The 22,903-nt window shown below is 40.4% G+C and overlaps 1 protein-coding gene across 2 annotated transcripts in view; it reads right to left on the bottom strand.

Annotated features, from left to right (window-relative positions):
* LOC309399151 (ABC-type organic anion transporter ABCA8-like) overlaps positions 1 to 22,903 on the bottom strand; it is an 81,584-nt gene that overhangs the window by 5,292 nt on the left and 53,389 nt on the right. For both annotated transcript variants that reach the window (XM_081966686.1, XM_081966685.1), the window contains exons 26-34: positions 20,686 to 20,766; positions 19,515 to 19,606; positions 15,186 to 15,309; positions 13,056 to 13,185; positions 12,786 to 12,877; positions 12,136 to 12,302; positions 11,755 to 11,830; positions 10,540 to 10,634; positions 9,429 to 9,548 (exon numbers count right to left, since the gene is read on the bottom strand). In XM_081966686.1, coding sequence (XP_081822812.1) covers positions 9,429 to 9,548; positions 10,540 to 10,634; positions 11,755 to 11,830; positions 12,136 to 12,302; positions 12,786 to 12,877; positions 13,056 to 13,185; positions 15,186 to 15,309; positions 19,515 to 19,606; positions 20,686 to 20,766 — 977 coding nt within the window. The remainder of the gene's footprint in view (positions 1 to 9,428; positions 9,549 to 10,539; positions 10,635 to 11,754; positions 11,831 to 12,135; positions 12,303 to 12,785; positions 12,878 to 13,055; positions 13,186 to 15,185; positions 15,310 to 19,514; positions 19,607 to 20,685; positions 20,767 to 22,903) is intronic.

Here is a 22,903-nt window from a genome sequence, read left to right as displayed (position 1 = left end):
CTGCAAATAAATAAATAAATCAGCATACAATGAATGGCATCAAATTGTTATTGGGTAGCACTATTCTAATCCGGCATGGATTAGAATGCTGATTTTAAAGGACACCAGTTCATTGAGCCTCCGATGGCATTGCAATGTTCATGTAGAGAGGAGAAAGGATTAAGTGCATGGGAGTACATGTAGCATGGTACCTTGTATTCTTCTGTAAGCACTGATAATATTACCTATTTCGGTAATGAAATATCTGCAAGAAAACAACAAAGCTCATAGAGCATCAAGAACCCTACAGGTCAAACCTGAACTATAAATATTTCCTTCTATCAAATCTTCTGTAATTTGAACTGTCAGTCAACCATTGCAACTGTAGAGAGGCTGGGAGAGATGCCCTTAAGTCATACCATAATTTCCATTGCATTCTCAAGTGCCACAACCCATGTTATATCTGATATTTGGAATATTGCTGTGTTTTGATTGTGTTTTTCCCTTATCCTTTCAATCCAATTCACATCTGCCATAGCCATAGTCACGGACTGATCAACATCATAATTTATTCAAGGGCTGACATTCTACGACTGCGAGGGTCCCCCCTCTCGCAGGTATGCCCCCCTGCGCTGGTGAGGGCCCACCTCGATGAAGGGTTTATTAACCCAGAGAGGTGGAGGAAGCGGGGGATTAGGGTTTTTTTAGCAAAATGTTTTTTAAAATTTTTAAGGGGTTCCAGGGAGGGGGGGAGGGTTATTCAACCTGGGGGTATGGATACAGCCAGGTCAACAGGTGGGATCAGGACGGAGGGGAGCGGAGTGGGGGAGGTGAGAGGATACAGCATTCCTATACGGGGGATTCCGATAGCGACGGTCGTAGGGAGGGGCGGGCGCGAGGACATCAGAAGAACGCATGGTCGGTTGGGAGACCGGGGCTGTTGGACACGCCCGGTCACTTGTACCAACCCTTGCAGTCTAGGTGGACAGGACCGGCAGAGCCTGGGCCTTAGGCTGATGTTATGTAATGTGAGGTCCATGGTTAACAAGGCCCCCCTCATCAGGGACTTGATCTCAGAGAGGGAGCCGGACCTCGCAGGAATAACGGAAACCTGGTTGGGCCCGGAGGGGGGGTTGCCCCTCGGGGAAATGTGCCCTCCAGGTTACCGGGTATTCCATCAGCCACGGGCCCAGGGTAGGGGCGGTGGGGTAGCGATAATCATCCGGGAAGATTTGGCTCCGAGAGAATTCACTGTGTCGCAGACATCTGGTTGTGAGGCTCTGGGCGTGAAATGGAGCCCAGGGAGACAGTTGGGTCTGTTGATAGTATACCTGGCTCCCTGCCATACATCAACGGCCCTGCCCGGACTCCTCGAGCTGATCGCGGAGATGGCGGTTGAGACCCCCAAGCTTTTAGTGATGGGGGATTTCAATCTGCCGTCGACGGGAGAGGCATCCGAGGCAGCCCGGGAATTCATGGCTTCCATGACAGCCATGGATCTGACTCAAGTAGTTCGGGACCCCACACACGAAAGAGGCCACATACTGGATCTTGTGTTTGTCTCCGACCAGTGGATGAGTGATCTGGGAAGAGGGAATTTAGTCATCACGGCCCTGTCATGGTCAGATCACTCACTTCTCCAACTGGACTTCCCTGGCGCTACTCCCCGCCGCGGGGAGGCGGAACCGGATTGTCCCAGATGGTTCCGCCCCAGGCGTCTGATGGAACCAGATAGGTTCCAGGCGGAGCTTGGGTCACCTCATGCAGACCTGTCCCGCTCCCGGGCAGAGGACCTGGTAGCCGCGTGGAACAGTGCGGCCGCCGGAGCCTTGGACCGGGTTGCGCCTTTGCGGCCTCTCCGATGGCAATGATCGACCCGGGCCCCCTGGTTTAACGGGGAGCTAAGGGCGATGAAACGCCACAGGAGACGCCTAGAGAACAAGTGGAGATCCTCCCGCTCCGAATCCGATCGAACACAGGTAAGAGCCTACTTAAGGACCTACCTTGTGGCAATAAGGGTGGCCAAACGTCAATATTGTGCCACCCGTATAGCGTCCGCAGAGAACCGCCCTGCCGCCCTGTTTCAGGTGACCCGCTCCCTGCTGGCGCAGGGACAGCGGGATCCCCCATTGCAGGGCAGGGCAGAGGAGTTTGGGGAATACCTGCAGGATAAAATTGATCAGATCCGGAGGGGGTGGACCCACTCCAGTACTCCAGAGGGGGCGTCTGAGGCTAGTCTTGAGATTCCACGCTGGGAGGAGTTTGACCCTGTTGTCACCGAAGATTTGGACAGGTTGCGCGGGCGACTGCGAGCCACCACATGTTTATTGGACCCGTGTCCCTCTTAGTTGGTACTGGTTTCCTGGGAGGTTTCACGAGGCTGGCTACTGGGACTGGTGAACGCTTCGTTGGGTGAGGGCCTTTTACCAACCGCCTTGAAAGAGGCGGTGGTGAGACCCCTGCTCAAGAAGCCTTCTCTGGACCCAATGGAGCTAGCAAATTATCGTCCTGTCTCCAACCTTCCTTTTTTAGCGAAGGTTGTTGAGAGTGTGGTGGCTCAGCAGTTCCCACGTCACCTGGAGGAAGATGATTATCTAGACCCGCGCCAGTCCGGCTTCCGGCCCGGTCACAGCATGGAGACGGCCTTGGTCGCGTTGGTGGACGATCTCTGGAGGGCAAAGGATGGGGGTTGTTCCTCCATCCTTGTCCTATTAGACCTCTCGGCGGCTTTCGATACCATCGACCATGGTATCCTATTGCGCCGTCTGGAGGGGTTGGGGATCGGAGGCACCGTATTGCGGTGGTTCCGCTCCTACCTCTCTGGCCGGACGCAATGTGTGTTGACAGGGGAGCAGAGGTCGACCCCGAGGCCCCTTACTTGTGGGGTCCCACAGGGGTCGATCCTCTCGCCTCTCCTGTTCAACACATATATGAAACCGCTGGGCGAGATCATCCGTGGTTTCGGGGTGGGATACCATCTGTACGCTGATGACACTCAGCTGTATATTTCCACCCCAAACCACCCCAACGAGGCCGTCGAAGTGATGTCCCGTTGTCTGGAAGCCGTGCGGGTCTGGATGGATGACAACAGGCTCAGGCTCAACCCCTCCAAGACAGAGTGGCTGTGGCTCCCGGCTACCCGGTACAACCAGCACATTCCATCGCTGGCCATCGGGGATGAACAATTAGCCCCGGTGGAACGGGCACATAATTTGGGCGTCCTCCTTGATGCCCGGCTGGCTATGGAAGATCATGTGGCAGCCGTGGCGAGGGGGACGTTCCACCAGGTTCGCCTGGTGCGCCAATTGCGACGCCTTTTGGACCGGGAGGCCCTGCGCACAGTCACTCACGCGCTGGTGACGTCTCGCCTGGACTACTGTAATGCTCTCTACATGGGGCTCCCCTTGAGGTGCACCCGGAGACTGCAGTTGGTCCAGAATGCAGCCGCGAGGGTAATTATGGGGAGATCAAGGTTCTCCCATATAACACCTCTCCTGCGCGAGCTGCACTGGCTTCCTGTGGCCTACCGGGTGCGCTTCAAGGTGTTAGTTACCATCTTCAAAGCGCTCCATGGCATAGGGCCTAGTTACCTGCGGGATCGTGTCCTGCCCCATACATCCCTGCGGCCCATTCGCTCACACAGAGAGGGTCTCCTCCGGGTGCCGTCCTCTAGAGATTGTCAGAGGGCGGTGCCCAGGAGTAGGTCCTTCTCTGTGGCGGGCCCTACCCTTTGGAACGACCTCCCCCCAGACATTAGGACAACAACCGATCTCCGCTCCTTCCGCAGTAAACTGAAGACCCACCTGTTTCGGCTAGCTGGCCTGGCATAACTCGACAACTGTTCCACCCCTTGGTCATTTTAATTGTTAACTTTAGTTTTTAAACTTTTAATGTTATTGGGGTTTTAACCTTTTTGAGTATTGCAATTTATTTATTTATTTTTTACCTCCTCTGTATGACACTGTGCTGACTGTTGCTTGTATACATCGCCCCGAGTCCCTGTGGGGAGAGGGGGCAACTAATAAGTTCAAATAAATAAATAAATAAATAAATAAATCTAAGAACTCTGTTTGGACTGATGTGGACTGAATAAGATTGACAGTTTGCCTTGCAAATTTATCGGAAGCTCCTAGATAACTTATGGTTTGCTGAAAGCTGACAGGCTGGGGTTCACTCATCATACTAAAACTAGTAAGACCATTCTGAAGTCCCCCATTATTATGCGGAAATGAGAATTAAGAATGTCAAGATGGAACTGCATCAATGGACTGCATCAATGGAACTGCATCTTCATGGAGGGAAGTATGCAGTGGAGTAGCCCAAGGCTCTGTTTTGGGCCCAGTACGCTTCAACATCTTCACCAATGATTTGGATGAGGGAATAAATGGGGAACTCCTAGAAAAGGAAAAAAATGTCAAAAAGATTTATGATGGATAGGGAATCAGTGGAAAGGTGAAGTTTAAGTCAGATATAGAGCTGATTTTTGCTTTCCAGCAAGATCATCCCAGTTTGAAAGTAGATTGTTAAGATTTTTTTTTATTTTTATTTATTTATTTTTTATCAAGCATGTATTAGATTATATATATATAAGTATAAACCTGATTTTGGATACATGAAATGGATATGAATAAAAAGAAACATTAGGACAGGGAGAGTAAGCGTGTTGGTGCCCTTATAGACCTCTTAGGAATGGGATGAAGTCGACAGTAGACAGTTTAAGGTTAAAGATTTGGGGGTTTGGGGAAGAAACCCCAGAATCAGGTAGTGCATTCAAGGCAGTGACCACTCTGTTGCTGAAGTCGTATTTTCTGCAATCGAGTTTGGAGTGGTTTACCTGAACTTTATATCTATTGTGTGCTCATGTATTGCTATGGTTAAAGCTGAAGTAATCACTGACCGGTAGGACATTGTAGCAGATAATTTTATGTACTACGCTTAGGTCAGATCGAAGGCGGCATAGTTCTAAGTTGTCTAAGCCCAAAATTTCAAGTCTGGTGGCATTCTGTTGCGAGCAGAGGAGCAGATGACTCCTCTCGTGAAATATTTCTGGACTCGCTCAATTGTATTAATGTCCAATACGCAGTGCGGGTTTCAGAGAGATGAGCTGTATTCAAGAATTGGTCTTGCAAATGTTTTGTGTGTTCTGGTTAGCAGTACAATATTACCAAAGAAGAAGCCATGCAAGATTAGTTTAACAACTCTTAATGCCTTTTTGGCAATGTTATTACAGTGGGCTCTGGCACTTAGATCATTAGATATGAGTACTCAAAGGTCCTTGACAGAGTGAGGGTCGTCTACAAGGTTCTGTCCCCCCAGCTTGTATTTTGTGTTCTGATTTTTTTTTGCCAAGACAGTGTAAGACCGAGCATTTGTTGGTTGAGATTTAAAGTTGCCAATTGTTTGACTATTCTGACACATAGTCAAGATTTTTTTGAAGGGTTGCAGCATTGTCGGTGGTGTTAAATAGTTTTACATCATCAGCGAAGAGAACGCAGTTGCTTATAATATGATCACAAAGGCCATTTATGTAAAGTATAAAGAGTGTGGGTCCTAAAACACTATCTTGAATAGACCAGACCAGAACAGAACAGACCAGACCAGACCAGAACAGAACAGAACAGAATAACCAAGTTGGAAGGGACCTTGGAAGTCTTCTAGTCCAACACCTGCCTAGACAGGAAGTCCTATACCATTTCAGACACATGGTTATACAACATCTTCTTAAAAACTTCCCATGTTGGAGCATTCACAATTTCTGGAGGCAAGCTATTCCACTGATTAATTGTTCTAACTGTCAGGAAATTTCTCCTCAGTTCTAAGTTGCTTCTCTCCTTGATTAGTTTCTACCCATTGCTTCTTGTTCTACCTCAGGTGCTTTGAAGAATAGTTTGACTCCCTCTTCTTTGTGGAAACCCCTGAGATATTGAAAGACTGCTATCATGTCTCCCCTAGTCCTTCTTTTCATTAAACTAGACATACCCAGTTCCTGCAACCGTTCTTCATATGTTTTAGTCTCCAGTCCCTTAATCATCTTTGTTTCTCTTCTCTGCACTTTTTCTAGAGCCTCCACATCTTTTTTACATCATGGTGATCAAAACTGAATGCAGTATTCCAAGTGTGGCCTTACCAAGGCATTATAAAATGGTATTAACACTTCACGTGATCTTGATTCTATCCCTCTGTTTATGAAGCCTTATGCAACGGGGGACACCGCTGTTAACAAGTGCAGGATTTGATAGGGCACTCCCTATTTTGATCACTTATTGCCTGTTTGACAGGAACGCATCTATCCACTTATGCAGGGATCTGGAAACACTGTAAGATTTTAGTTTTAACAGTAGCCATGTACCACTGAATCAAAAGTTTTACAGAAGTCTACGTAAATTGTGTCTATTGCTTTGCCTTGACCGAGTTGTGTAGTCATATGTTTTTGCAGAGCAGGAGTTGTAGATTACAGAATTTTTTTTTCTGAAACCAAATTGTTTATTAGAGAGTAGGCTGTTTATTTCTAAGTGGACGGTAATGGATTGTTTTATGATTTCATGATCCATGACTTGGCAGATGACGCAACATAAAGACATTGGTCTGTAATTTTCAACTAGGCTGGGGTCTCCCTTTTTGAAGATAGGGATGACTGTGGCTAGTGACTATAGGTTGGGCAAGGAGCTCGTCCTGAAAGATTTTTCAAAGATTATGCTTAGAGGTTCTGCTATGGCAGTGGAAAACTTTTTAAAGAAGTAGGCACATAATCCATCAGGTCCAATAGATAGAGATGGTTTTTTTAATGTTATCTTTTGTAAAATCGATTTGTGTAAGATCATTGTAATTATTTGTGGTACGACTAGGAAATATTGGGCATGATCCATTGCTGTTTACAAAGACTGAGCCAAAGAATGTGTTAAAGAGGTTGGCTTTAACGGCTTCATCGTAACAGTCTTTGCCGTTCGGTCCTTTTAGGGGTGGGATGGATCTCGAGTCTTTAAGTTGGTTGTTTACAAAATTATAGAAGGTGCAGTTAGATTTCCTGCGCAGAAGGTTTTCCTCTTGTTAGATATGATAATTAGTGCATTCAGTCTTCATCTGGTGGCATAAGTTAGCTACAAAGCCTTTTTTGTTTTTTTTGGCCTCCCCTAGTCCTTCTTTCCAGAGAGATTGTTTCTTATTGGAGCTTCCTTATTGTTATGGGTAATTTGTTTTCCCTGGTTTTGGGGTTTGTTAGTGGTACATATAGTTTAAAGACTATAAACTTCAAGCAAAAAAATGTTATAAAGGTCTTCCGCAGTATTACAGCCAGTGAATAGAATGTGCCAAATAAGAGATGAGAGGTCAGAATCTATGAGATGATAGTCGGCTTTTTTAAAGTTATAATTGGGTATCCCATCATTATGATGATTTTTGTAAAGCTGCATATTGAGACAAAAGCCAATCATGCTGTGGTCACTGTTGGAAAAGTGTTCTTTTATTTATAGTCCATAAATTGAGTTTAAACTGTTTCAGAAGATGAGATCAAGGCAGTTGTTGAGTCTAGTCTTGTTAGTTACTAGTTGATCTAGTCCCAGATTAGTAACAGCATTGTACAGGGTTGCATGTTAGTTTAGTTTAGTTTAGTTTAGTTTAGTTTAGTTTAGTTTAGTTTATTAAATTTATAAACCGCCCCCTCTCCCCAAAGGGACTCGGGGCGGTGTACAGACAGTAAATATATATATGACAACAAAACAAAACACAAAGCCCCAGACAAAACAGCATTAGCACACAGTCTGTACAGTACCATAAACTAACTAATAGTTAAAACCAATTAAAAAAATTAAAATACCCCCAAAATTTAAAAATTTAAAATGCCATCCAGGAAGGTCAGGAATTAAATTGTACTTATACCTATCATTGCTATTGGGCCAGGCCAGCTAATTGGAACAAGTGGGTCTTGAGTTTCTTACGGATGTATGGGTTCAGTTGTCCATTCGTTTAGGGTCCAATTAATAAGAGATAGATTTAGGTCACCAAGAAAGATAAGAGGATGTAGGCAGGAGGCAGCCCACATTAATTGTGAAGTTAATTTGTTCGCATGTATGATGTCATAATCAGGGCTTCTGTAACATAGTAAGAAGTGAAGCATGGTATTTAAGGACAGCTCACAGATGATTGTTTCAGGAAGCGTGAGTTCATGTGTAACTTGAATATTTTTTAGCTTTAAGGACTTTTTATAGAAGAGAGCAGCTCCACCTCCTCTATGCATTTCACAATCGAACCGGTAAAAATGGTAGTCTCTTACAGTGATAATGGAGTCAGGGAGAGATGCGTTCAGCCATGTTTCGCAGACGAACACAATGTCAAATATAGCTGTATGTAGTAAGAGGAGGAATTTGGCATTTTGTTTACGGTGCTTCTTGCGTTAATTAGCTTGTATTTAAGGTCAGTAGTGGTTGGAATGCAACACAGAACACAAAACAGCACCCTTAGGAATCTGGACCGGCTTTAACACTATTATTAGCCTTATCAGAAATAGATTAAATTTGTTCACACCATAGACCAAAAAGTTGAAATTCTGTGCCAAGGTATTTGAAGGATGATACTTAGACTATACAATTATTGTTTATCTGCCACTAAAGTTTGTATTTTTCAGGTTCTTTTCTGTATCAGCAAATCCCACCATTTTTATGTTGGTGTAATTTTGTGTATCTTGACTTCCTACAACATAAAAGCTTAAAGACCTTTTCTAAGACCAATGTGAGTCAAAGAAAAAATAGTCACATCATCAGCATGAAGAAGCACAGCTAAATTGTCCACCACGGAGTTAAGGAAGATAGAATTCTTTTTAGTTATGAAATACACAATTGAGCTACCTAAATATTAAGTGGGAAAGGGGCTAGAATACAGCCTTCTTTCTTTTCTTTTTTTCCTGAATGTGGGATATCAGCAGATAGTTTAATTTAACTTGCATAACTCATTTAACTTGCATAACTCATTTTCGGGCAAAATTCCAATTAAGCAAACTAACATCTGTTCTTCAATAGAACATTTGAAGTTTGTTTTTGATTAATCAGCAAAATAGGAGAAGAGCATCCAACAGACCACACAGTAGGAGATCATTTGTGTACAATGTACATTCTGTGTACATTGCTGCACTTTCTACTAACTACAATTTCTGAGTAATCTTCAAAGCTAACCTCCAGAGAATGCATACAGTAAAGTCTGTATCCTTTTTTTCATGCAGAAATTCTTTGCATATGAGAATCAGTGCACATACAGGGTTTAGCCTATAAATATAAATTACTAAATTCATTACCATAACTCTCTTCGCATAATGCTTGAATGTGTTGTGGCATTCAAGGACTCCATTATTGCTTACTCTATTCCAGACTTTGAACTTCATCCATCATAACCAAAAAGACAAAAAATCTACAAGAAAGTCCTATGTGCTCAACAAAGAAAGCATGCACTAGAAAACCTACCTGAGCTCTCCAGACACCATGATAGCTACTCGGTCGCACATTGCCTCTGCTTCCTCCATGTGATGAGTTGTCAAAATGGCACCTTTGTCCTTGTTCTGCAGCATGGTGTGAATTGCTCTCCTAAAGAAACCATTCAACTGATGAAAATGAAGGAAACCTGAATTCTGCTTTGATGCACCTTTAATTGATGAGTGGAACATCCAAGCCAAAATCTTATCTAATCCCAAATCAAGTCCAATGAGCATAATATAAAGAGGGAAAGTTGATAAGAAATCAGGACAAGTGTCTCAGCTTGTGCATCACTCTTATGGAATAAGGTAAAGGCCTCTTTCTCTTCCTTATTGATCAGGTGGTACATATATGAAACAGGCAAGATAAGGATTAATGCATTATAGTCAGTATTTCATGGACGTATCAGGAACATGAATAAAGCAGCACCAGATCCATATTTACATAAATATTCTTAGCTCTTAAATTAATTTCAAATACAATTGCAAAGAGTCATGCAAATATGATAGCCTAGAAATTTGGTAAATGAATAAATTAAAATTAGTATCAGGTTTATTGTGCTATTCCTGGAGGCTCTCTAGATTCAAGGGCCTCTGAAAGACATTTTCTTCAAAAGGAATGGTGAAGATAGACAAATAGCTAATGCTCTTATCTCCTTCCATTTCACTGGCATGATGTCAAGGGGCATTTCATAAATCCCCAAATTGAATGTCTATGTTTTGTTTTGTTTTATTTTTTTGTGATATGTAGTTTCCATGAGAAATAGCCTGATACATTTCCATTGGAAAAGGAGGACACTGAAAGCCTTGCAAAAGCTTTTAATCCCTAGAATCATGAATAAAGACAAGACAGCTGGGTGCTCTGGAAAGCCTTAGATTCATCACATCCAGATACAAAACTAACATTTTCTAAGAGCACATTAAGAAGCTACAAGAGGTAGGAATAGAAATCAAATGGAATTTCATCAAAAACTTTTCATTAATTCAAACAATACATTCTTGATTGTTGAGATATGAAAGATAAGAGATTGGAGATGAATTTTTATTACAAGTGTTTAAGTGTGCAAACCTACTCCTAAATGTTCAATGTACAGAACACCTACCACACTTGGTGTTTTCCTTTGGGATCCAGGCCAGTGGTTGGTTCATCTAGTAGCCACACGGTAGGATTACTCAACATGCTCAGGGCAAAGCACAACTGAAATGCAGGAAATTATATTAAACCTTCTTAAATATTTCACACACCCAAAAGATGGAAATGTGACGAATACGCATTTCAATATGTTCTTCAAAAATGTGTTTTCTTAATGATCGCTGCACAAATGGAAAAGCAACGTATCAGTGAGGACAAACATGTTAGGGTTCTGAGATACTAACCAAAAAACTGAATTATTAAAAGGCATTTTAATTTTTACACAATATCTTCTTGAAGGACTAGAATGGGCAAAGATATTCTTTCACTCTGTTCTACTACAAACCTCATCATTTTTGAGAGCAGTCTTTGTGGCTTAACACAAAGTACATTTGGAGATGTAACAAAGTCTCAGGAATTACCGATTTAGATTTTTAAGACAATTATCAGGAGAGTTATTCAATTACAGCAAAGTCTACAAGTTTCTTGGCATAAATTTGTGCATGCCTGATTCATTTATAATTCCATAGAGCTTCCAGGTACTGCAGCCCACCAACAATATATGAAAATGCAGCCATTACAAACTGAACTGCATAATGTAAATCAGGACAGTAAAAATCACTACCAATTATTCTTAACCATGTACAGTTTTGTTCTATTTGGTTGCCTATGTCCTCGGATTTTTAACCCTTATTTAAGAATGTTAATATTCTGTATGATTATACAGAATATAACAGAATTTCAGAAAACGATTAAGGAATGTAACGTATCCTAATGCTATGTAAAGAAGTAAATCAGTTTAGAAGTTTTTGGGATGGAGTACTCGGGAACATGCTATTGTATCATTCTCCTTTCCTTTAATCAGATGAAAGACTGACATATTTTTTAAGCAAGGACCACATCATACTAATTCTAGTTAGGCACGGTGGCTTGTCAGCATAAATGCATATATCCATGGTGTCCTAGCATGGCTCCTCATGCCAAAAGGCCTCCTCCTCCCTTATCTTCAGCCCTGTCTCTTCTTTTCTCAACTTCATTTCTTTATTTTATGGAAATGCTTTCAGAGAGCAGACAAGCTGGACAAAAACTACATTGAGGAAGAAGTTTAAAAGGAGGAATGACAAAGCACAGCTGCATATGGAATCACAAGACCTGTAGCTAAAATATAATGAATCAGAGGGCTTACTTTTCTACTTAATCCGGCAGATAATGTTTTAGTGGTCTTTTTTAAATGCTCTTCAAGGACTAGAACTCGAGCTATTCTGAAAAAAGAAGAAATTTTGCTGTTTTAATCTCTACATGAGGCTCTTTGTATGACAATTGCAAAATACACCATACTCCAATAAAATAATAGGAATAGATATGTATGTATGTATGCATGTATGTATGTATGTTATTCAGATACACAAAAATACCTGTTATTTGCTAACTGCTCAGATAGCAATTTCATACTTTCCAGAGTTAATATGTTAATTTCAAACATATAGCCTGAGAAATTAAATTCCTAAGAATGAAAAATCTTGGGAAATAAATTTTGTAATAAAAACAATATCTTGGGTTTCACTACCTATTAATGGCCATAGTAGCATCATCCTTCCTGATCCCTTTTACAGCTGCAAAAATCTCCAAATGTTCTTTCATGGTCAGGTTGGACCAGAGCGGATTCTCCTGAGGACAGTAGCCAAGAGCAGCATTTTCCTGTGTCGCAGCTCCATCAGTTCCTTTAATATGCACCTGTTCCAAATAGGAAGCATAGGGACCTCATTTGCTTTTGTCCAATGTAAGAATATACTTTGAAATATCAAAGATGTGACAAGGTGCATTTCTGATCAATAAGGACTGTCATTTATATTAAATCAGTAAGTTTTTAGAAGATCTTAATGTTATCCAAGAAGGAAGCACAATATATGAATAATGCAGAAGCAGACAATATGGCAGATCATAAGGACTGTGGATAACTAAGTTGCAATGAAGGTGACATTGGAAGCTCCACAGAAAGTTTTCACTCCAATCATGATGGCTTTGATAAATTAATAAATAGAATCTTTTTCAATGGGTCTCTCTTATCTTCGTCTATTCTCTGATATATTACAGTAATATTATTTAAAGCGATTATATTGACATTGCCTTCCTAAACTGGATACCCAGTATTACCATACAATAATAAATAAGAGAAATATAATATGCTTTTCTTTCTAAAGAAAAAGTTACACTTACCTGCCCAGCAGTTGGATCCATATCTCCCATTATCATGCTAATTGTTGTACTTTTACCAGCACCGTTTGGTCCCAGAAGCCCTAATATTTCTCCTGCAAAGAAACTATTGCTATTAAAATATAGCTCAAAATGTCATATATGCTGCTTTAGGGAATCTTGGAGTTATTTTCTTTTATTTTCCTAAGAAGTAGGGTACAAAGCGTAGACAGGCCTTCTCTCCTCAAATGGCTGCTGTTATATTAGGTCAAATGCATTTGAGGGACATGTTACCTTTTTTAACACAAAAAGAAACATTTTTGGTCGCCAGTTTTCTCTTCTGCTGTTTGTTGCAACATGGAGTAGAACAAGCCTTTCCATATCTGTACTCTTTGCGCAAGTTGTGGATGATGATAACTGGTTTCTAAATAAAGGGAAGGGGAGACAGAAAGACATTTGTGTGTGTCTGTGTGTGTGTGTGTGTATACACCCACCCACACACAGTGTATATATACGGTAACACACACAAACACACATATACAGATATATTTCTATCATTTGTTTATTCAGAAAAAGCCAAATAGGCATTATCTTTCACCTGGGACAGAAACACCTAAAGTTTAGTTTAGTTTATTGTCATTGCACCTTGTACAACAAAATTAAATGCCATCTTCAGTGTACATCATCAATAAGTAAATTATATAAAAAATAAGAATAAAACAAAAACACACATCCTTCACATTCTATACAATTGAATTGAAAACTCCTGATACTGCATTAATATTGCACTATAAAGTAGAATTCAATACAGTTACTGCTCAGGGATAGAAGCTGTTTTTCAGCCTATTTGTCCTTGTTTTTATTGTCCTGTACCGTCTACCAGATGGTAATAGTTCAAAAAAAAGAGTGCCCAAGATGAGAAGGATCTTTAAGAATATTTTGAAATTTCTTAAGGCAGCGGGAGCCATAAAGCTCTTGCAATGAGGGGGGACGGCAACCAATGACCTTCTGAGCAACAATGTTAACCCTCTGGAGTGCTGTCCTATCTGCCACTACGCAATTAACAAACCATACACAGGTGCAGTAAGTTAAAATACTCTTTATAGTGCAGTGGTAGAAGGTCACCAGCAGTTTTTCACTCGGTTGTTGTTTCCTGAGAAGTCTCAGGTAGTATAATCTCTGCTGGGCCCCTTTTGACCAGTGCTGCAATGTGAGCACCCCAGGTCAGGTCCTCTTTTATGATAACACCCAAAAACATAAAATTGGCCACTTGCTCCACTTGTTCTCCATTGATAACCAAGGACTGGTTCTCTTGTTTCCAAACAGATCTCTTTATCTTGGGAGAAGATTCCTTGTTTTCAGAAGTTAGGCCTGCTTGGATCTAGAATAGCCAGATTAGTTTAATGCAAATGAGAAATGGGCAATTCCAGAGTTGTCTGAAATGGAGTTTCCTTGGCAAGTTTAAAACATATTTATTTCTTCTTCCATAGTCATATCCCATTTAGTATCCCTCTTCCAGTTATCCTTTAAATGGCTTGGGAAAATGTTTCTATAAGCATATACCTATTGTATCCTTTTTGAATAATCTGTGTATGGTTCCACCTACAATAACTGTTTCATCGAAAGAGTGTTTAGTTTTTCAGCATCCAGAATGTCATCTATCCCCACAGAAGTGAACAACATTTGGGTGGTTTGGATCTCATCTTTATTGCTGAAAAACATTTTTGGCCTCTGAGAAACTGTCCCCATTTTAGAGTTTTAAAATATTTATATTTTCATAAACTAAGGACAAATAATCTGACACATGTCCCTGATGCTTCCATAAGTCATTTTAAAAATTGTTCAATGATCTTGGTAATTAGAAAGACTAGTTAGTTTAGTCCCAATGTCAATGGCAAGTAATCTCTTTGGTAGAGGTGATGCTTCTGCTCATAGCTTTCTCAGCACCGAGCAAAGTCTCCTAATATTCCTATCTATATAATGAGTATAGTTTGCACAAGGAATGGTTACTAATACCAGCTTGGTTTGAAAGAAAGAAATTTATAAGTCAATTTGCTCCAAAAGAGTGAAAATAATGTAGAAAACAAGCTAACTGTGATGATAATAATGCAATGTAAATACAAGGTAAAATTGCAATACAACAATATCTGGATGACCTGGATATTGACATAGGGCACATAGGTCTTTTGAAAATGCGACCTTGGCAACTCCGGACTCTGGTGTTTTCTTTCCTCAACTGTACCTTAGTATCCCTGAGAGCATTCCTGATAAGTATGTCCCTGCACAGTGTAATTAAGCCATGCAAAGTGAAAGGTATGATTGTGCATTTAACCACGCTCAATAAGCAAACCACAAATATAAATGGAGCAACTCATACTGTATGTCTTTTTTCAAAATATAAAAAGCCCAATAGATATGTTTTACCTCTTCTTCATTGGCAGAATCCAGTGCACTCTGAGCTCTGGTCCTTTCATCTAGAATGTCTCTATCAGTCTCTTCACTGAGCTCCTCGGGATTCTGATGGGTCCTTTTTCTTTGAGGAGAAATCCTAGGGATCAAAGATACAAGTCTGAAGTGACTGAATATTAAAGTATAAATGTTGATTTCAACTAGGAAAGCAATCAACAGTCCAACCTTGAGGTAGAAGGTTGGTGGAGATCTTATGTGGTAACTTACTCAATGCTTGTGCAGCTCTATTATTTATATTACTGCTTTTCTTTGCTCCCATTTTCTCCATCATTGTGGCATGATTAAAGTGTTTGATGGTTCTTCTTTCCCTTGTTATCAATGTTGTCAATTTCTAAGCCACTTTAACAAATCAGGTAGCCAATCTACATATGACCAGGTTCACAATATTCAGCAACTTGACTTATACTGGATAATGGTTATCACCTCAAATGGACCTATCTTTCCAGAATCTAACTTCAAATAGATATGAACAACTTTATCCTGCAGATAATATACAAATTACTTACAACATCCTATTGAAGGAAGTCCTATAACTAATGAGTATATTTTACAAAAGGAATGGTTACTCACACCAGCTTGGTTTCAAAGAAGTAAAAATTGTAAGTCAATTTACTTCACACTGTAAGTGTGAAATTATCAACAAACTTGAAAGCATGGTATGAAATAGAGAATAATTTATTTTTCCTTAAAAATAACACTGATCTCCCTATAAAATAATAGTCCCTGATAAGGTACCATTATTTTATATTTTTAATAACGTATTGAAGTTTTTAGGAGACTTAGTAAAAACTAATAAAAACTATAATAGAAGAAAAAAACCTAAAAATTCAGAAGATGCAGGAAAAGAAAAACCCAAGAAAGACAATAACAAAGTGGCTTCAAACCTTCATCAACAGTAGGTTTTCACCCTATTTTAAAGTTACAAATAAAGAATTCTTCTCTCCATAGCCTAACTTTTATCTATATGCAATCCAGAAATCATCATCCTTTCAATCCTAGGAAAAATTCCATTAGGAGGTACCAGAAATATTAACCGAATAATGTATCATTGATCAAATAGTCCAACTTCATGTTCCTCCTTTTTTGGTCTGCACAATTTTGACCTCGAAATCATTCCAAAGGTATCAATCTTTGACATTTGACAGGAGTCTTCAAAGCCTATTTTGTAAATCCCATCAAGAGATCCCGATCCAGGTTTCTTTTTTTTTTTTTTGAATAAATGTTTTTATTAGTTTTACAAAGTTTTGAGGAAAAGGGTAATGGGTATGGTTACAAATTTTGACAGCTACATTATGCAGGAAATGGTTCCCCTAGTTCTCATAACTTTCACATGTTAATAAACAAGATAATTATTACTTAGCTATATTTTGACAGCTTGTTTTTACCTTATATCTTCCAATAATTTCAATCTATTTTCTATCAAACAGAAAAAAATTCCCTGTATCAGCAATTGCATTATCCAGAGACTGGACCTGGTGGAGGGTGGGGTGGCGGAGATGAGGGGGGGTGGAGGCGGTGCAGAAGGGAAACAAAGAACTTGATACCCAACAAATGAAAACAGAATTTGAGAGAATGTCCTTTTATCTTAGATTTCAAAACGTGATGGAAGCAGATGATGAAAACATAAGGGACATCATGATAAACATTTTGGCTGAATATACCCACAAAGAAAAACAACAGATGGAATGGGAGATAGATCTGGTTTATAGAGTGAATTCAGCCTATGCCAGAACACACAATGTACCCAGGGAGGTACATATTAAATTCCTTAGAAAAAGCTTGCCTTTTTGAAGTGGTTAAACTGAACATTTCTTACAAGTTTTTTATTTTTTTATTTTTTACAAATATATCAAATCAATGCATGAATAGTGTGGTACCTGGGTGTCATAAATTCTAATACAAGTGAACTGATAAAGTTAATCATAATTATTACATTCAATCAACTTAAGTTTTTCTAATAATCATACAGATTTATATTAGGTTGCAATCTATCGTTATTCAATTATTCCATGTTTTTTTCTTGATATTACTTTTATTTTATTATACAAAACTGTATACACTAATATTTCCTCTTCTCTTATTTCTATACTTATTCTAGCTTTAGTCCCATCATTCTTTATTAAAAGGCTTTTTCTTGCTATCCTGTCTTAATTTCTAATCAAGTCACTCACCTAAGAAAAGAAGAGAGAGAGAGAGAAAAGGAAAAACAGAACAAAAAAGATAAATGATCTATCTATCATCTCATGCCCGCTTCAATACTTTAATTGCTATGCTTAAAAGAAAAGAGAGAGAGAGAAAAATCAGAACAACAAAATTATTATCTATCCATCATCTCTTACCCACTTCAGTACTTTAATTGCTATGCTTTTTAAAACTTGCCTCTGAAATTCCTCTCTTGGCTCTTTATTTCTGTCAGAATCTGTTTTATTCAATCTAAATATTTCTCCCACTTCTACCCCCTCCCACTATCTAGTTCCCAAATTTTCTGCCCAGGTCCCTGTCTCCCTTTCAAACATATCTTCCAACTCTCTTAATACATTTCCCCCCTAATTTAATTCATCAATCACTGTTATTTCCATTGTTATCTCCTCTTTGTCTACTTCTTCATTTTTTTTGCTGACTCCTCCCTTTCCTGGGCGTCTGGTTCTTTCCTCATCATCCCTTGTATGGTATTTTCCATTTTTTTCCATCATCTCCTTAAATCTCCATGGTGTCTTTTATGCTTTGAAAGAGTTTGGCCATAGTTTGAGGGCCCATGTTCTAACATCATTCAGGAGTCCTTATCTGGAGTAGTCATAGGGTAGTTAAAAATAATCCAATGAATATTTTCAAAACTCTTCATTCAGGTCTTTCCAGGTTGTAAGTTTCCCTTTTGTCAGCAGGTGGCACTCTCATCTTACGTTTCAGTATTGCCAATAATCAAGCCTTCTTTTGGTAATAGAATGACCACGAAAGCATAATACGTTTTGTAAGTAAATGATTCCAGCATTTTAAAATGCCTTCCCAGTACCACTTCTCCCAAATTAAGAGCCCAATGTTCTGTATGTTTCAAAATTTATTAATTTTTTCTCCCACGTCCCTCGCTTCAGGTTTGATAAATTCTCAGAATGCCTGGGTGCCACTTTTACAGATATTTCTGAGCAAATAGTTCTAAATTGTTCCTTGGGGTTAAATTTAAAGAAAATCCTCTCCCCCAGATCCAGCTATTGTTCACCTGTTTCACTCCAGCACCAGTCTTAGATGGTCATCGGTTGTCACAGCTTTGTGGCAGTCATCTTTAGCTGCCTCTTCTTCTTGGCGTGGTTGAGAGGGAAAGTGAACACCAGTGTTCCAGGAGTGCTGTGATTCTCTTTGCTTCACCACCCGTCCAGGATGGCTTTGGCCCCTCACGGAGGCCACAAACAAGAAGAATTCAGCATAGGGGACAGAACTCCATTCTCTTGCATCTGAAAAATGTCACGACATCAACCAGCTGCCTAAACTGAACATTTCTGAATGTGATTAGAAATGAGTTCATCTGGCTTAGTATCCTTTTTAAAGGCTCTGCTGTTCCTGAGAGCAAAGATGTTGTTTCCCTCAGTTCATGGCATCAAACACATGGAGGCCCACTGCTTTATGGATATCTCACAGGGAGATGCCATTCATAGCATTCGTGGGTGATCTTCCATTATCTCCTTCTCTGAAGAAATTCAAATGATCAGCCTGCTCAGTGGCCTTTCATTCTTCACCATGGTCATTTCTACTCTTTTGCAATAATATCTTCAGTCAGCCATGACTCACATCAGAAACCGGGAATTTCTTTCAGAATGGATCCCATCATCACAACATTCAATAATCACAAACATTATTTTTTAAAAAACTATTTATTCCTCTTTGCATTATCATTTTTTTAAAAAAAACTACATTACATTTATAGTTCAATTGCATTGGTGTTACTATTAGTATTATATTTTACAGAATTCCTCTGAGCAGGAGATGGGCAGTTTCTAAATGTGTGATATAAATAAAGACCTAGATCTCAGAAGAAAATTTGAATGCTGGTAAGAATTGAAGGAAAGAGAAGAGGATGATCAGTAGCAAGGTAGATAACTCAGTAATAGCAATGAATGGGAGATCAAAAATCACAGCTTAGGGATAGATTATCATGGAGAAAATCTATGTATGTGGTCACTTGGAGTCAAGAAAATAACTTAATGATGCATAATCAATCAATCAACCAAACAATTGATACATGCATGCAGATACACACTTCCTCTCCTTGAGCCTACTAACATATATACCAACCTAAATACAGGATCTCTTCTCATAACTGGTCTGTCATATTTCAAAACCAGATAGCGAAGTAAAAAAAGGAAAATTATGCTGTGGATGTAAGGCTACATAAAAACACAAACAGAAAGTTATATTGAACATATGTACAGCCATAGAGGGATCTTAATTTAACACATTTAATTCTGTATTTGGTTAAATATCTCTAGAGTTAGGGAACATATATACAATGATTTTATGGCAGATTTAATAATTAGAGAAGGAAGACTTTACTCAATTTTTTATGTTAGTATAGTAGAACAGTATTTATACGGATGTCCTTTCAAGTAGCACCAGTATCAGCTACCTCACAATTCATACTGAATTAGAAGGCTTAGGCAGATGAGAAAAGGATGTCATCATATTTCTGAAGCCAGCAAACAAATACTAAATGCCACCACTTATTGGTGTACACCAGGGGTCTCAAACTGACGGTCTGCGGGCCGATGCCTCATTTGCAGGCCACGCTCACTCCAGCTCTGTGAAGGGGAAAAACATCATGATACATCATTGATGGCAACATGACATGTCGAGTTTGACACCCGTGATGTACAGCATCATTTCCTGCCTGAAAAAGATGATCATCCATACTCCTGCAAGTCTCTTGAATATATCTGGGTCAGAAAAAAAAAACCTTCTTCACTATTTAACCTCATAGGGATTTTTATTTATTTATCTGTATCCCATCTTTATTATTTTTACAAATAACTCAAGGCGAAAAATGTATCCAGCACACCTTCCTCCTCCTGTTTTCCCCATAAAAACTCTGAATTAGGTTGAGAGAAAGTGATTGGCCCAAAGGCACCCATCTGGTCTTCATACCTAAAGAGGGACTAGACCTCATGCTCTCCCTCTTTCTAGCCTGGTGTCTTAACCACTAGAACAAACTGACTCTCCATTTTAGTTTATTATTTTAACAAATTAGAATATAATGGGATTAGTGCACAACTGAGTTGCAGGTATGCCGCAGTTCTAACAGGAATCGCTAGAATCTGAAATTGGCTGTATTTATGGACGTTTATGTGAAGATATATGTAGATGTAGATATTAACCTCTTGGATAACAAAATAGACTGACTATATTAATGCTTTTCTTTAAAAAAAAATTTAAATCTCCTTGCTATAAGAATAATATGTTTGTTCCTCACCATGAAGACAGGTATCCAGATCTCATTCATAAATAAAATGGGGTATCCTTCATCACCAAATGCATAAATATTTCTCAGCATCTATATAAAAATGTAGATAAAAAGCAATAAAGTTCTTAAGTGCAGTTTATACAATTCACTCTGAAAGTAAAACAAAACTTTTAAACTAAAGTTACTGGTTTCTCCAGAAGCCAAAGATGACCTAGCTCAGGGGTCAGCAATCCGTGGTTTCTGGAGCCGCATGTGGCTCTTTCATCCCTCTGCTGCGGCTCCCTGTCGCCGGTCGGCTCCACAATTGATAGGTCTTTCAGTTAGGACAGGTAGAGGAAAAAGGACGCTGCGCTAGGAGGAGACTCTATGGTGGGGGAACCAGACTTCCAGTCGGCTTCAGAATTGAATAGAGGGCTTCTGGTTAGGACCTTTGTGGCTCTTTGAGTGTTTAAGGTTGCTGACCCCTGACCTAGCTACATATCATTTTTTTTCAACTGCAAACAAAAGGTTTCATAACATTGTCCTGCAAGACAAAAGAACAGTGGTACACCTGTATAAGTGTTGTTCTTTTTTACAATGTTTTATTGGTACACATCTGCTTTGGGGGCATAATTTGGGAACGATGAAGCATTTACCATGGATTAACTGACCAAATAAGAGTAAGAATAAAGCATAGAGCAACAGTATTACACCCACAATTAAAACATTTATTCTTATTCTTAAATTACTTGTTATGCCTATTCCAGTTCCTCAGTTCCAGGACCTGGAAGTTTCTTTGTCCCCAATAGATAAAATTTCTTTGTTTAATGATCTTTAGAAGGGGATTGTATGAGGCTTGGTAGTGTTTTGAAATTGTTGTTTTTATTTGCCAATTGTGCTGCAGATTGGCAGATGACAGAAAACCTACTGGGCTGATTAACATGTGAATGGGAGACCATCAGGAAATACCAGACTGTAGACTAAGCAGGGAAGTTAAAAAAAAATCTTCCCACCAAAAAGCAATGGCAACAACGTTTTGTACTATTTTCTTACAAAGAAAACTACATAGTGTAGGGTCCTTGGTACCCTCTGAGCTTAGTTGTTTTCCTGCAGTTACAGTACTCAACTAGGTAACATTCTAGTTTCCCAACTAAGTAACATCACTAGTGCACGGATGCTGTTATCTATTATTTATTTATTTATTTAATTTGACTTATCAGTCGCCCCCTCTCCGCAAAGGGACTCGGGGCGACGTACAATCAAAACAAATATACAGATGTGGCATGGAGGAGATGACATCAATGCTTAACAAATAAGATTCCAATAAAAAGCCACTAGGTTAAAATAAATAACAATAAATTAAAACAGTTAAAATAATTTAAAACCCCAAAATTTACATTTACCGTAATTAAAATTGCCAGGGAGGTTAGAAAGTTCTAGTTTAAGCCAGGCCGGCTAGTTGGAACAGGTGGGTCTTGAGTTTCGTGCGGAAGGAGCGGAGATCGGTCGTTATCCTGATGTCTGGGGGGAGGTCATTCCAGAGGGCTGGGCCCATCACAGAGAAGGCGCTACTCCTGGGCGCCGCCCTCTGACACTGTCTGGTGGACAGCACCCAGAGGAGTCCCTCTCTGTGAGAGCGAATTGGTCGCAGGGATGTATGGGGCAGAATGCGATCCCGCAAATAGCTGGGTCCTGTGCCATGGAGCGCTTTAAAGATGGTAACTAACACCTTGAAGCGCACCCGGTAGACCACAGGGAGCCAGTGCAGCTCGCGCAGGAGAGGTGTTATATGGGAGAACCTCGTTCTCCCTATAATTGCCCGCGCAGCCGCATTCTGGACCAGTTGCAGACTCCGGGTGCATCTCAAGGGGAGCCCCATGTAGAGAGCATTACAGTAGTCCAGGCGGGACGTCACCAGCGCGTGAGTGACTGTGCGGAGGGCATCCCGGTCCAATAGGGGGCGCAATTGGCGCACCAGGCGAACCTGGTGGAACGCCCCCCTTGCCACGGCTGCCACATGGTCTTCCATAGACAGCCGGGCGTCTAGGAGGATGCCCAAATTGCGCGCCCGCTCCACGGGGGCCAGTTGCTCGCCCCTGATGGCCAGCGATGGAATACACTGGTTGAACCGGGGGGCCGGTAGCCACAGCCACTCTGTCTTGGAAGGGTTGAGTCTGAGTCTGTTGTCTCCCATCCAGACCCGTACGGCTTCCAAACACCGGGACATCACTTCGACGGCCTCGTTGGG

Source organism: Natrix helvetica, assembly GCF_964273705.1.
Source record: "Natrix helvetica genome assembly, chromosome: 1".
NCBI classification, from domain to species: Eukaryota; Metazoa; Chordata; class Lepidosauria; order Squamata; family Natricidae; genus Natrix; species Natrix helvetica.
The sequence above is the reverse complement of the archived record's forward strand: the minus strand, read 5'-3'. Positions and strand labels throughout refer to the sequence as shown.